At 45.8% G+C, this 13,639-nt stretch overlaps 1 protein-coding gene and 4 non-coding genes across 5 annotated transcripts; all 5 read right to left on the reverse strand.

Moving 5' to 3' along the window:
* Positions 1–5,846: 5,846 nt before the first annotated feature.
* On the reverse strand, positions 5,847–13,553 carry LOC133130196 (large ribosomal subunit protein uL4B-like). The gene is made up of 10 exons (XM_061244574.1): positions 13,397–13,553; positions 12,104–12,275; positions 11,574–11,680; positions 10,776–10,914; positions 9,606–9,730; positions 9,148–9,277; positions 8,413–8,569; positions 7,902–7,985; positions 7,324–7,444; positions 5,847–6,868 (listed from the first exon to the last, which is right to left on the reverse strand). Exons 1-10 carry the CDS (start codon positions 13,397–13,399, stop codon positions 6,755–6,757), a joined length of 1,152 nt encoding a protein of 383 aa, XP_061100558.1. The 5' UTR covers positions 13,400–13,553; the 3' UTR covers positions 5,847–6,754.
* Positions 7,565–7,635, reverse strand: LOC133131757 (small nucleolar RNA SNORD18). Its single transcript, XR_009709052.1, has one exon. It is a non-coding gene; the product is annotated as a small nucleolar RNA SNORD18 (small nucleolar RNA).
* LOC133131758 (small nucleolar RNA SNORD18) lies at positions 8,078–8,150 on the reverse strand. The gene has a single exon (XR_009709053.1). It is a non-coding gene; the product is annotated as a small nucleolar RNA SNORD18 (small nucleolar RNA).
* Positions 8,819–8,890, reverse strand: LOC133131756 (small nucleolar RNA SNORD18). Its single transcript, XR_009709051.1, has one exon. It is a non-coding gene; the product is annotated as a small nucleolar RNA SNORD18 (small nucleolar RNA).
* On the reverse strand, positions 11,223–11,322 carry LOC133131759 (small nucleolar RNA SNORD16). Its single transcript, XR_009709054.1, has one exon. It is a non-coding gene; the product is annotated as a small nucleolar RNA SNORD16 (small nucleolar RNA).
* Positions 13,554–13,639: the final 86 nt, after the last annotated feature.

The raw sequence follows: 13,639 nt of genomic DNA on the forward strand, positions 1-13,639 counted from the left end.
GCAGTGTTTGCTGTTTTTCGGTGTTGTAGAGCTTAATTTAAGCTATTGATTGGCTAAAGAGTCTGCGCACACATTGTTTGCCTGTGAGGCCTGAACTGGTTGCTGACTGAAAGGAAAGCACAAAAACATGCTGACGCTGGCCTTCCAGGACTGCAGTTTGCAAGCCTTTTCTATAGAGAGAAAGAGAGGGTGGTTGTATACTATACATACTATGCAGAAAGAGAGTGGCACTAGACCGTAGACACAAAGAGGAGGTCCTCCACCCTGATTCCGGTGGACCGCAGTGTTTGCTGATTTTCCTTTTCATCTTAAAATTTAGAAAGAACATTCCAGAAGGTTTTCATCAGCATTATGTCCAGTTAAGAACATTCTATTCACATATTTGTGGTCTTACACATGAAAGGGTTAAAAGGATAAAATCAGTAACCAGTTCAGACCCAGACTTAACAGTGTAAATGCCTTCATTGATCAATCTAGTGCTGAGAAAGAATAAAAAGTGACAGACACGTGGGCAGCCAGGATGAGAGTTGAGAGGCGCTAGTGTAGAGAGCGGGAGGGTTGCAGGTGAGTGGGGGGAGGGGCGGTGTGCGGAAGCGTGAGTAAAGGCCACGACAGCTGCAGAGTTCATCGTGTACAGTGAGTAGGCCGCCATGACAACAGCAAGCAAGGTCGGGTGGGGGGCGGAGTCCCAGCTCCCTCTGCTTTACTGATGGTTAATTATATTCATTATAGAGCCCCCTGCTGGAAAGAAACTGCTCAAGCTAGGTTTTGAAACAGCTGGTAGCTGACTGACCAGTCCACACCAACTCCCAGCTTGACATAGTTTCTCAATCTATGTTTTGAAACCGCTGCTAGTTCAGAAAAGGTACTGTCGTTTCCTAGACACGACATTTGACATAAGTAGTGATTTCATTATTATAAATCACACACAGTACCAGCACAGCTGGTTGACTAGCTCAGCTAGACCAGCATTATTACCAGCTGGGCCATGTTGGTTGACAAGCTCTTACCCAGCAAGACCAGCTTATGACCAGCTTTAAAATTGAGCTGGCCAAGCTGGCATAGCTGGAGCTTACAGCAGGGACTTGTATCAGGTATTTTTATCTACCCGGCCATTATCCTTACCCTACCTCAGAGAAACACGCAATCATTCAGACGAGTCCTAGTTGGCCTCCTTCTCCAAATTAATTGCATAATGAATATGAATGAAATAATTAACAATCGATTCATTATTTAACTTAATGACCAATTAATTAATTACATAGTGCCCTTCAAGGACTGCAAAGACATTAGTTTGAAGGATGGGTGACTCAACAGGTTTACAATAGCGCACATCACCGGGCAGCCAAGGTTGGGAGGGAGGGGTTTATTTTAGTTAAACTGAGGGAAGGACAACATGGCAACATGGTATCAATACTCTCCTGGGGTGCATCCCAATACCCAAATATCCTCCGTTCCTTCATTCGACTATTTGGAAGTATGGGGGAGTAGACCAGTGCAGGAAAGGAGTATTTGAACGCACCCCGGATGTACTGTGCAGCGCCCGCTTCCTTTTGGCCCTCATGCTCGTAGATTAGACCTTTTAAACCAGACGCGGTCCGATGCTGAGCGCAACTGCTGGAAAAGCACCAATCCACTCCCATGGCCACAGAGAGGAAGTGATGCCGCACTGTCTCCTACTCATCCTCTCCGCTCCTGGTGTAAATCAGACATTAGAATTTGTCCAGCACAGTGTCTAACAAACCACTCTATGCTAACAGGAATGTTAATGACTGGAGAATACGACCACCTCATTTTCTCATCCAGAACCCCCTGCAGCTTTACCAATACACTGTTTTTAGAACACAAGACAAGCGTGTCTGCATGCTATTGTATAGTCTGAGCATTAATCAATATTATGGATTATTACTTGTATTCATTGTTTTTTATATTACTGTCATATTTGCCACAGTAAATTGGGTCTATATTATATATACTTTCCATTGATGCGCCGCAATTTCACACGCATTCAATCACACCATTGCAGCATACACCATTTAAAAAACAAAAAAACATTTTTATTGGTATTCTCAAGCTTCAGTCTGCTTGAATAAAATATAATATGCCCTAACACTCACGAAAAGCACAAGCTCTATTCCATTCTGTGGTATCCAAGGAAACTAGGAGTTGTACCTGTCAGTCATGACTGGGAGAAGTGTCACTTGCCAGAAGGGGTTTGTGGGCTGTTAAAGATCACTTGCATGTAATATAAAATTTGTGCGTTTTTTTTTTTTTTTTTTGGTTTTCAAAGTCGTCAGCGTTTCTCTTACGTTCTCCTGTGTAGATTCAGGTCTGATTATGATGTGCCATGCTGTGAAACAGAGGCAGCAGTAATGGCACAAATCCTACACTATCAGGACCCAGATGCCAAGCTGCGTTTGTAGGCAAGTGTGTGTGTGAGTGCAAGTTCATATGTGTGTGTGAGAGTGCATATGTGTGTGAGTGAGAGAGAGAGCGAGAGTGCATGCATGAGCAGTTCCCTCTCTGGATGTCTTCACAGCCTGGTGCCTTCACAGGGTCTAAATGAGCGCTCTGACTCAACATGCCCTGACATGCCCGCGAGTCTCCCTCCCTTTCCCCTCCCCGCAGCACCACCACAACGTCCCCCGCCCCCACACTCCGTCTCCCACTAAGCCTTGTCCTTCCCCCAGTCCCACTAAGCTGTCCCCATACTATCTTCTATACTGACGCCCTCCCTGCCCCCAACTGTTTCACTAAGCTCTGGGTGTTCCCCACCACCATGCTGCCTAGCTCCTCCCCGAGCTTTCCCATTCAGCTTTGACCCTCACCTTCTCCCTCTCCAACCGTGCAGCTACTATCTGCAGCTGTGTCTTCCGTGGAAGTAGAGAGCGCGGGGGTGGAACGGCTGAAGATATTCCGCTTCAGTACAGCTGCGTTCCACTGTTTAATGTGTTCAAGTAAAACACTTTGAGCCTGTGACCTGGAAAGAGCTATAAATAAATCTACTATTACACTGCAAAAAAAAAACGGAAAGTATTTTAGTTTTAGTCTTATATTGAGACTGAAAATCGTTTTTGCGAAGATGAAAACATCAACTTAAAACAATCTAATATTTTCTACTGCAGTTCTAAAAAATAAGAACGTAAGTCTTATTACGAGACTAGAATGCTTGTTAAAGATGGTCAGTTTTTTCAGTGTACAAGCAATCGTGCTATACTTCCGTTGGCACATCCGGGCGCCATGACTGTATCGCTCTCATGGTGTAACCCGGGGATAAGCCTGCAGACAAGCCCACATGAGAATTACAGATCCTGCATGACAGCCCCCACCCCAACCCCTGCAGGCCTCCAGCTTTTACCCAACGCAAAAATCTTTAACAGACTATCTGCAGGGACCTTTCACAAACAGGATGCTGTAGTTAAAAAGCAGCAGGACACGTTTAATTAGCTCTGGGTTTAGTTGTAAACTCGCCCCCGCCTCCAACCCCTACCCTAAAGTTCCAGACGGCTGCCTGGGATCCTTGTTGAATAGTTGCTTCATAAATATGCATATGTCGTATTCTGATGCATATGCATGCATTGGAAACCGAAACCAGTATTCGGCTCCGATAAGGCACATCTGCATCCCTCCTAGGGGGCCTCAGTGTTGTGTTCCTCACGCTAAGGGGGTCACCCACTTTAAACAGGCAGCGTAAACCAATCTCTGTAATCGATCTGTTTGTACCTACCCGTCCCCCTTCTGCTGCGGAGCAGTAGTTGATAGCATAGAGGAAATCGAGCCCAGACACTACGAGAGTGTTCTTTGTGTTCCCTTTACAACATGCCGTTTGTGGTTTCGGGTGTGGATCTTGCAGACTCTGATCAACAGCGTACTGTAATTGTATCCTGCTCGATTGTGCTTCTCTATACCAACTCTTTGCCAACTCGGTTTATATGACGATGTGCCTTATACCTTATATATTTGACCTTATACCCGTGTGCCTGCCGTATATTGTTTTGCACCAAATAAGCTCTATCTATAATAGTATTTTACCACCTCACTGCAGTCGTATTGTATTAACTTTTTTTTATAATGGCAACCAGGAGACCCATGGTTAAAACATTTTTATTTGATTTAAACACGTAATCTGTAGATAATTTCCCACAGTCTTGTTACGCTTGATTGGTAAAAATAAGAACATTATCGTTAAACCATTATAAATGAGGCCTTAGATTTACCAACCGCTATACTGCAGCAGCTACATATGCAACAGTGCCGTTAGCGCTTCGATGTGTACGGGGGCAGTGTGGCATGGGAATGGGCAGAAGGGTATGCCTGTACCCAGACACGCATTAAAATGCTACTCTTACCATAGCATCCATGTTAGGTTCGGTATAACACAACATAATGGCGAGAACAGGCCGTTCAGCCCAGCAATGCTCGTCTTTTCGCGAATCTCCTGTTTAGCTTGCCTAAAAGCTAAATAGTATCTAGCACTGCACCAAGCCCAGTCATGAAACTCCCCCTCCCCCAGGAATATTTGACGTTCTTTTTGTGTATATGCCGGTGGGGATGTCCTTTTTGAATGTTTGCAGACTTTAAGCATATGTTTGAATGCTGCAGGGCTTCCTGTACTGGTTTAGCCTCGGACAAGCCACACATGTATATCAGCAGATGCCAGCTACACGAGTGACTACAGATGCCTTCTTTTCTTTGCCGAGTATTAGGCGCGAAAGGCAAGCTGCAGCACAAATCCTATAATAATATTGCTGTATTAAGGCAAAATCTGACATATGTTTTGCATTTTTAAACAGTTGAGCGGATTCGTAGTCATCCACCCAGTTCAAGTATGCCCAAAGGAAACCAAATATTGGAGTGCAATTTCTAGCCCAACCAGAAATGACACCGGTCTGATGGTGACAGATCAGTATAGTGTATTTGTGTTGTGAAGCCATGGTGTGGTCAACTTGTTCATGATTAAAAATGGGAGACTAAGGGGAAAAAAAGTAGAAAGGTGTATGTAAGGACAAAGTAAATCATGGATACCTTAGACTAACAAAGTGTTAATGTACACTTTTATAATATCCCAATTTGAATGGGTGGATTGGTCTTAGATCAAGCACTGAACTTGCAGCCAAAGCAAAGCATTTCTCACAACATGACCTACCCACACTCCAAGCACCCTCCCCTTACCAACCAGTTACCTCATCCTCCACCAAATAACCCACCTGCAGTTCTACCATACCAAATCTCAATAATATAGTACACTATGCTGCGATGGAACAGTACATTATCCTGACAACAAACGTACAGCGCTCTGAGACCATACCTTTCCTACCTCGCTTCTCCTGAAAAACCCCTCCGGAGAAGATACCCTGACCTGCACCTCCCACATTCTTTCACTGGCAATCCTGCCTCAAACTTATCACTGCCTCAAACCTAGTCCTCCTACACAGCAAGTCGCATCTGTACTGCTGGGCTGGGACTCAGGTATTGATTTGAGCTCAGAGAATCGTACTTCAGGAAATGAAGACCAATTAAAAAAACAGAACTGCCCCAGTTACCAACTAGTCTCAATTAGTGAGTCTCAATCAACTGCATGAGTGCCGTATCTAATGGGTGCCCAGATAGTTAAATGTTTTTTCTCCCACAATTTCAGGCCAAAACAAAAATTCTGAAAGGGGGGGACAAGATTACTTCCACTTGTGCGCCTGTCACTTCCGAAGGTTACTCATCAGTGCATGCTCGTTCACACCGGTTTCTTAAATTAGGAGCTGGCTTAGGGCCACAGGAGATCGCACACCACCTTTTCTTAGTTCTGCATGTGTGGTAGCAGGCTCTGCATGAGAAACAACACACGAGATGCATTTACACACTCCGTGTTTTTTATTGTTTGACCCAACATGAAATTACACAAGGTGTCACACATGGGAACATGAACTCCACTGTGTTTTTTTTGGGACAATGATAAAGCTCAATTAAACACACACACAAGTAGTGGCCTGGATTTGTCAGCATGAGAAATTAAGTTCCCCAGGCTCACTGAAGCATAGCTAAGCATTTCATTTTTTTACATTACTGAGAAAAAAACAATATGATAGTGCAGATCACATAATATATTAAATTGGTCAACAAAACATTTCAAAAACACCCTGTTAATCTGTGGCCTTTTCTTAAATTATTTTAAAGAGCTGCATAGCCGAGTAGGCCACGACCATTCTAACAAACTTAGTGGGCTTTCATAGTGCAAAAGGTTGAGAAACCCTGCGCTAGCACATCACTTCTGCTGTACGGCATGCAGTTTCTCCCACTCACCATAACCCCCCAAACACAAAGTGCAACACACCCTGACTCTCCCCGCCCCAGCCCGCCCCAAAATGCTACCTCCGACTCCCAACATGGACTGATTTGACAAACTGCCTATTGTGCCTTTCGTTCTACATTGACTAATTTCTGACATTGAGGTAAAGGTATCATGCAGATGTTTTTGTTTTGTTTTTTTAAACATTTGAGGTGTAATAAATGGACGTATTGAACTGTATTGATTGCATTTTTTTCTTAACTGTCACTTCATAATGTCAAAGCTCAGCATGTATTTTTTTCTGAAATCAGGATTCTAGTGCAAATGCAGCAGCATACTAAGTGATTACAAAAGAAAGAAACTTGCTGGGTAACTAGCGCCAACTGAAGCTACAAGAAAGACCCCCCCCACTGGACGATTTCAAGAACTTTATTTCAATGCTGATTGGTGAACTCAGACCGTGTGATAAGGGCTTTACTCGGTTGCTGGCGTCTTTGCTGCCTCTGGCTTCGCAGCCTCGGGCTTGGGAGCCGCTGGCTTTGGAGTCTTCTTGGCCTTCTTCTTGGGCTTCAGCTGCTTCGCTCTGATCTGAGAGGGGAAGAGTGGAGTCACAGGGTGAGCTGGGGACTCGGTGCATTCAGGCACAAAATGGCCGGGGTTCAGACAGGACATTGTGAAGGTTACAAACCTGCACCCAGGCGAGGTCGTACGACTGATCTTAATGCCGAAACAGCGAGTTCCATATTTTCCCATTAAGTAGATTGCAAATGCAAGACTGCACATTTAGCTAAATGGCTATGCTGGCGATAAAGCTATCAACTGAAATTGTGTGCAGGCTACCTCCATTTCACATGCTCATGTGTAGCAGCACTGCCACCTGAAGTTTATGGCAGTGGCTGTCATTTGCAAGTTAGAAATTGATAGAACAAGAGTTTGTGCTGGCTTGCACCACTTGTCATGCTAGCCATCATGAAATTAGCGTACGGTTGTTGTGCGGTAGTTAAGGAGCAGAGCTCCAGCCCTGATTGGGTGCGGGTACTCACTGCAGGGTCGTGCAGCAGAATGGCGTGGCGACGAGCGGTCTTGGCGTACGGGTTGAGCTTCATCATCACCCTGAGGTTCTTCAGCGGGTTCTTCTTCAGCACCCGCCGGCTGATCTTCTTACTGCAGGGGATCAGGCACACAAGCATCGCTCAAACCTCCCTCCCAGACCAACAGCAAAGCTCATTTAGGAGGCAGAAGCCACAAACAACTCTACATCCAAAAGGAAGGCTTTACAGGGCATAACTCAGAACTTCCACTGAAATCACGGTGTTCAGAAACACGGACCATGAAGTGTGACATCATCACTGCTGGATACCCCTAGCGCCTCTCGTCCCAAAAGCGCTTGTGGACAATTCAATGGCAGCACTTTCCAGACCAGGTTGTTTCTGTGGTTCAACCTGGTTGTGAGTGAGTGAGTGAGTGAGTGAGTGAGTGAGTGAGTGAGTGAGTGAGTGAGTGAGTGAGTGAGTGAGTGAGTGAGTGAGTGAGTGAGTGAGTGAGAGAGTGAGAGAGTGAGAGAGTGAGAGAGAGAGAGAGAGAGAGAGAGAGAGAGAGAGAGAGAGAGAGCAGTCCTTACTTTGGAGCACGCAATGCCTTCTGGATTTCCTGGCTCTTCAGGATTCTGCTCAGGTCTGTGTTGGTCATCTTGTGCATTGGCAGACTGAAATAAAAATGTGTTGAGCACACTCAAAATCTACTTTAAATGCTTTCATTGGGTCTCATCCCTCAAGTGTTGTCGGTTCACATTAGAAGAGGCTCAGAACTTCCACTGAAATCACGGTGTTTCAGAAACACGGACCATGAAGTGAAAAGCTCATCACTGCTGCTTAGATTAGTGTGTTTAAACAGAACACACTGCTTGCAGACGCTGCCGGTTGAAATGGATTTCACTTAGAAAAATCATGCCCATTGCAACTCCTCCCAGCTAGAGAAAGCCTCATCTCTGTGGTCACTCCTAACTGTATTTCCCTATAGGGTCTTTCAGCACACTTGCCCCTGGTTATGGTTATGCACTTTGTTGTACATCGCTCTGGATAAGAGCATCTGCCATATGCCTGTAATACCACCCCCAGCAGCCACACACTCACTTGTAGCCCTTCTTGAGGGAGGAAGGCTTTCGCCATGTGCCGTAGAGTTCGTCGAGTTTCCGGAAGGCGCTCTCTGTCCAGATGCAGAATCGGCCAACATGGCCGCCGGGAGCGAGACGCAACAGATTCAACTTGTTCACGTTCAGCAGTGTGATACCTGGGAAGGCAAAGGCAGGACTTTCAACTTTAGGAAAGGTGACAGGCAGCTCTTTTTAAAAGCCATTAACAGATTACTTTAGATGTTTGTTTCCCTATAGCATTACGGTTTTGTATTCCAGATTGGTTCAGTCCCAAATTGCGAAAACCGATCATCTGATGCATAATACCCTTCTGAAGGTTTGTTATCCCTTTCATAAAAAGGGATATTTCCACTGCCAAACCAGCATGTGCATGTTTGTGAGAGAAGAGGCTCAGAACTTCCACTGAAATCACTGGATATCAGAAACACGGACCATGAAGTGGGAACTCATCACAGCAGTACCTCCTCCAAAACACATGCGCTTAGTGTGGCAATGACACCCCCCCCCCCAATACTGAGTCTGGATCAGTTTCCACCATTTGCAATGATTACACTTCCCAATGGATTCTGTGATAACCATGGGTGGGTCAACTGATCCCAGGTCAGGAGGTTGTAGGGGGTGTGTTCAAAAACAATGGCAGATCAGGTTTCGCACTAAAACACAATGCAGAGGATAAGCTATCTACCTCACCGAATTTGTTTCCCCGGTAACTTACCGGGGATGTTTCTGAAGGCCTTTGTGACACCGCCATCTTCGTTGTATATTATGCAGGGCCCCTTTCTCTGGATTCGTCTGCGATTGCGCATTTTACCTTTACCCGCACGCATGCGCTGGGACGCGTATACCTGAGGAGAGCGCAATACAGGCCATTCACACCAACCATCTCACTCCGAGAGAACACTGACCGTACACCCTCCACCAGTTTCACTGAACTAAAGTGATGACCGACTGTCAGGATTCTGCCACTTTCCCCTCACCTGTACATTTTATAACCACAAAAGAATAGACCACAAATTTCAGATGCAGCCACTTTAAACACTAATCCCATCATCAGACGGCAAACAAGAATATTCCATATCAGTATGTATAAGTGGACACCCCGAGTCAACACCAAAACCTCCACCCAAAAAAGATATACATTAAAAAATAATCACAGGCAGGGAGCACGCTTACCTTCTTGATGTCATTCCACGCTTTCAGTTTCTTCAATAACAGCACAGCTTCCTTGGTCTTCTTGTATCCCTCTACCTTGTCATCGACTACCAGGGGCACCTCTGGGATCTCCTCGATGCGGTGACCTGTAATCACAAGCATTCACTTCCTAGTACACAGCACCATTTCCCACTTCCCCCACCAGGGGGAGAATCCTGGAGACTGTGACATGCAAACATTCCCATAATACTGTGGTCTTTACAGGATTAACCGCTAGGGGATGTCTGGGGGGTTCTCCAGTGCTTCCGCGACCCCAAGTACCCTGTAAACTGAGACGGGATATTCCAGGAATGCACCGCCATGCTAGCAGCTTCAGCCACTAGGGGGCCCTCCGGAAACCAGCTCAGTGAACTCTCCACTGCTTCAGCACTGACAGCAGGCACACTGCTCATCTTCACAAGGCCATCAGGAAGCCTGGCAGACCACTTAATCACAATAAAACCCCCACTGGGCACAAGACTGAGTGAAGATGCAAGGGCAGTACTAGAGCACAACTACAGAAGTGAGATCAACTAAAACCAGCTAAGGGAGCTAGGTTGCACCATTGCTCATATACATATGGATGGACTTGTGTTTTTTGATTGTGACTCTGGACAGCAGCATCTGCTAAATGAATGCAATATAATGCAGGTTCAGATCCCACTTGGAGCATTGCTGTTTTACCCTTTAGCAAGCTACTTAACCTGATTTGCTTCAGTGAACACATCCAGTGCTGGAAATGGACTGTGTGCAAAATGCAAGTCATTCTGAGTAAGTCTAATGTTAAGCAATACACAGGTTTAGGGATCAATGCTGTCAAATTAATGAAATTCAATGGCTGTAAAATTACCACTGAACATTCAGCATCTCAATTAAGTGAATTCGATATTCAGTGTCATTGGTGACAGCTTATTACCAAGGGAGTCTCATTTCTTTAGACCTCAGCGTCTTCTACAGTATGCAAACAGCATGTTCTTTTGGGTTTTTTTGTGTGGAAAGACCAGACACCACACACAAGCTAAGGGAACCCTTAGTCCCTTTTGGACAGATGAAAAACATTTTGTTGCAATATTCCCTTCCCAAATATGAGACAGACACCCTACCCCCCCCAGGGCGTGTGCCCAGGGCACGATGGCGGGCGGAGGGGCTGACCTTTCGACATGACGAGTCCGGGCAGGGCGGAGGCAGCGAGGGCGGAGCAGATGGCGTAGCGCTTCTGGGTGGTGTTGATCCGGCGGTGCCAGCGGCGCCAGGTCTTGGTGGGGGCGAACATGCGGCCTCCACGGCACATCTGCGCCGCGAGTCAAGGTCATTACAGCAACCGATACCGCACGAAACGGGGAGGGAACCCAAGACTTTCTCCAAAGGTATTTCAAAAAGGGAAGTTCTGGAATGTGTGTGTGTGTGTGTGTGTGTGTGTGTATTTTCAGGGATTAAAAGTCAAATATTTTCAAATGCTTAAAAACATACCAAACATGGCTCTGTTTCAATGAATGCACAAAGCAGGAATGGAATGTGTACTTGGTTGTTAGGAGGGTGTGGTAGGCATTTTCTGGGATTGGTAGAAAAATATTTTTTAGCAGCTCAGCCACTACTTCCCGCTCAGACTCAGTGTTCGTCAGCCTCCAGTGACGGCGTGTGACAGCAGGCATACTGTCGCCGGTCAACGGGGTCGGACGCAAATTACACCATCACTGCGGGAAACGGGCCGACCTGAGGGCATAGGGCACCTGCCCATCCGCCCCTACAGCGACAGACCAATAGGAGAGCAGCACCCCCCGAAAGGGTCAGGATCCAGTTAAGTTGACGGAATTACTGTAAACTCCATTCGTTCATCAGGAAAACAAATCTTAAACATGGAATTGACCCAGACCTAGCACTCATACATAGTGACCATCTGATCTCAGACTCAGGGTGGACTGGTCAGAAAGGGGGACGTTATGAGGATACGTTTCCGAAGGCTCCCTGGCCGGAACGGTGCGTGCCACCCCCGCGGACACGGGGGATTCGGGCCACGGCCCTGCCGGTACCCCAGGACTCAGCGCTGGTCTGGTGACCTGGAAAAAGGCCACACAGTCAATGCAGCACAAGATCAACAGCACTCAATTCACTTTAGACTACGCTTCACATTTAAACAAAAAGCACAAGGGTAAACCCAAAAAAAAAAAAAAAAAAAAAAAAAAGGTGAGATGCAGATCCCTGCATACTTGCCACCAGTGACTTTTCTTTGAATTGGAAGCTGCACAATTCATGTGCACATTTAAAAACACTGCCCAGCTGCCTGAAAAGTCATGTCCACTTTCTGCACTTGAAGGTCCACAAGCAAGAGCATTGCGTTGCAAGTGAGATTGTATTCATTGCACGCGACTATTAACTTAATTCATGTGATCCCCTCAGGCTATGGGTTTAACAATGCTTCCATTCAAGAGACCCCAGTCTGTTAACATACTACAGGACCATTCGCGCAAGGGGACACTTACCAGCCAGTTCGCTGACGGCATAGGGCTGACGGTTGTTCTTGCGCATGTTGGTGTGGACGAAGTTCACTATATCCGGGCGGATTGGAGCCTTGAACACGGCTGGCATAACCACATTTTTGCCGGAGGCCTCTCCTTTCTCGGAGTATACCGATATAAGGGGTCTCGCACACGCCTGCGGAAACAAAGTCCATAGCGGTGAGGATCACATTTCCCACCACAGATGCTACTATTAAATTATCTGACGGCCAACGCGTGACCGCGTAGGTGCAGTCGAGGCATTTCGACATTCAGACAAGTTCCACAAGCAACGACAGACATGCAAGACTTCAAATATAATCTCGCGGTTAGGTTGACTGCTCGGACAAAACTAGACAGAAAAAATCGGAACGCTACAATACGTGTTAAAATGCCCACGTGTATCAAGACGTCCATTTCATATTCGTATAATACATTTTCGATTTTTTTTGCGATGACGTTTAATCACCTTTAAACCACTTTTACATGCAGCGTAAACGCTTGCATTAGACTATGCACTTAATGCATAAAAAATATATTTACGCAAAACCAAAGAATGTTATGCAAAATTTAGTGGAAAAAGAGTTCAGCAAACTGGATTGTCTTGACAAAAAAAGCCAAAAATGGGTTTCCGTTGCTGCAATCACATGGTCCCGTGACCTAAACTGACTCCAGTACTACATTGGCGCCGGTCCAAGCGTGACGTCAGCCTCATGTGGAAGCTTGGCGGAGCCGGTGTCCAGAGAAAACAAGGCTAGGCAGCCTAGAAATACCCTCTCCGGGTGAACCGAGAGCAGTTCAGCGCAGTAACGGTGTTTTTTTCTGAATAAAAGGAGTCTGTGTGGTTTCATCGCGTGAAGTACCCCGTTCACACGCATATAACGTACGACCTGCATTGGTTTAATTTTCGAAATGCAATTGCCCAATTTCCGCGGATAGTTGCCAATGTCGTTTATGCCACGCATAACCACTCAGCTTTTTACTCGACGAGAGATTATTCGTTACATCCAGTATGACATTTCTACCACAGTACCGAAGTTTAACTCATCACTCGAAACGTGTCCCCCGATACCCTTCAATCATCTCCACGTGTAACCAGTCACCTTAGCATCGGTTTAAAATGGCTTCTGATGCCGGCAATTCTAAGCATAGATGCTATTCGGAATCTAGTATAGAATTGTCCCCTCATATTAAAATAAAACAGTGTCAACTCAAGGTCATACATCCCTACAGGCATACAGCTCAATAAAATTCAATACAAACGGTAACGTTTCTGACCATTTCTCTCAAGTCTGGTCGGGTCGCCGATTACCACGCTCCTCTGTCGATAGCGGCCACGGATGAAAAGAACGATTGGAGAGCGCCCTTAAAATTATATACATCCGACAGGCATGACACTTCCGACATCTCAGGAATTCCTCAAATTAATCAACCGGGAATCAGTATTTGGGTTGTTAAAAGTACTTAATATATTGTATAGACATTTTATGAGTTATCTCAGCGCATATTGATGATTTGCAG

Source organism: Conger conger, chromosome 6 (genome assembly GCF_963514075.1).
Source record: "Conger conger chromosome 6, fConCon1.1, whole genome shotgun sequence".
Taxonomy (NCBI): Eukaryota; Metazoa; Chordata; class Actinopteri; order Anguilliformes; family Congridae; genus Conger; species Conger conger.

What these genes read in the sequence shown, in the direction of transcription:
- LOC133130196 (XM_061244574.1), bottom strand. An exon ending in GCCAGGGAGCCTTCGGAAAC is followed by an intron (nt 10,915 to 11,573) that starts GTATCCTCATAA and finishes CTCGCGGCGCAG; the next exon opens with ATGTGCCGTGGAGGCCGCAT. An exon ending in AAGGCATTGCGTGCTCCAAA is followed by an intron (nt 7,445 to 7,901) that starts GTAAGGACTGCT and finishes GATCCCCTGCAG; the next exon opens with TAAGAAGATCAGCCGGCGGG.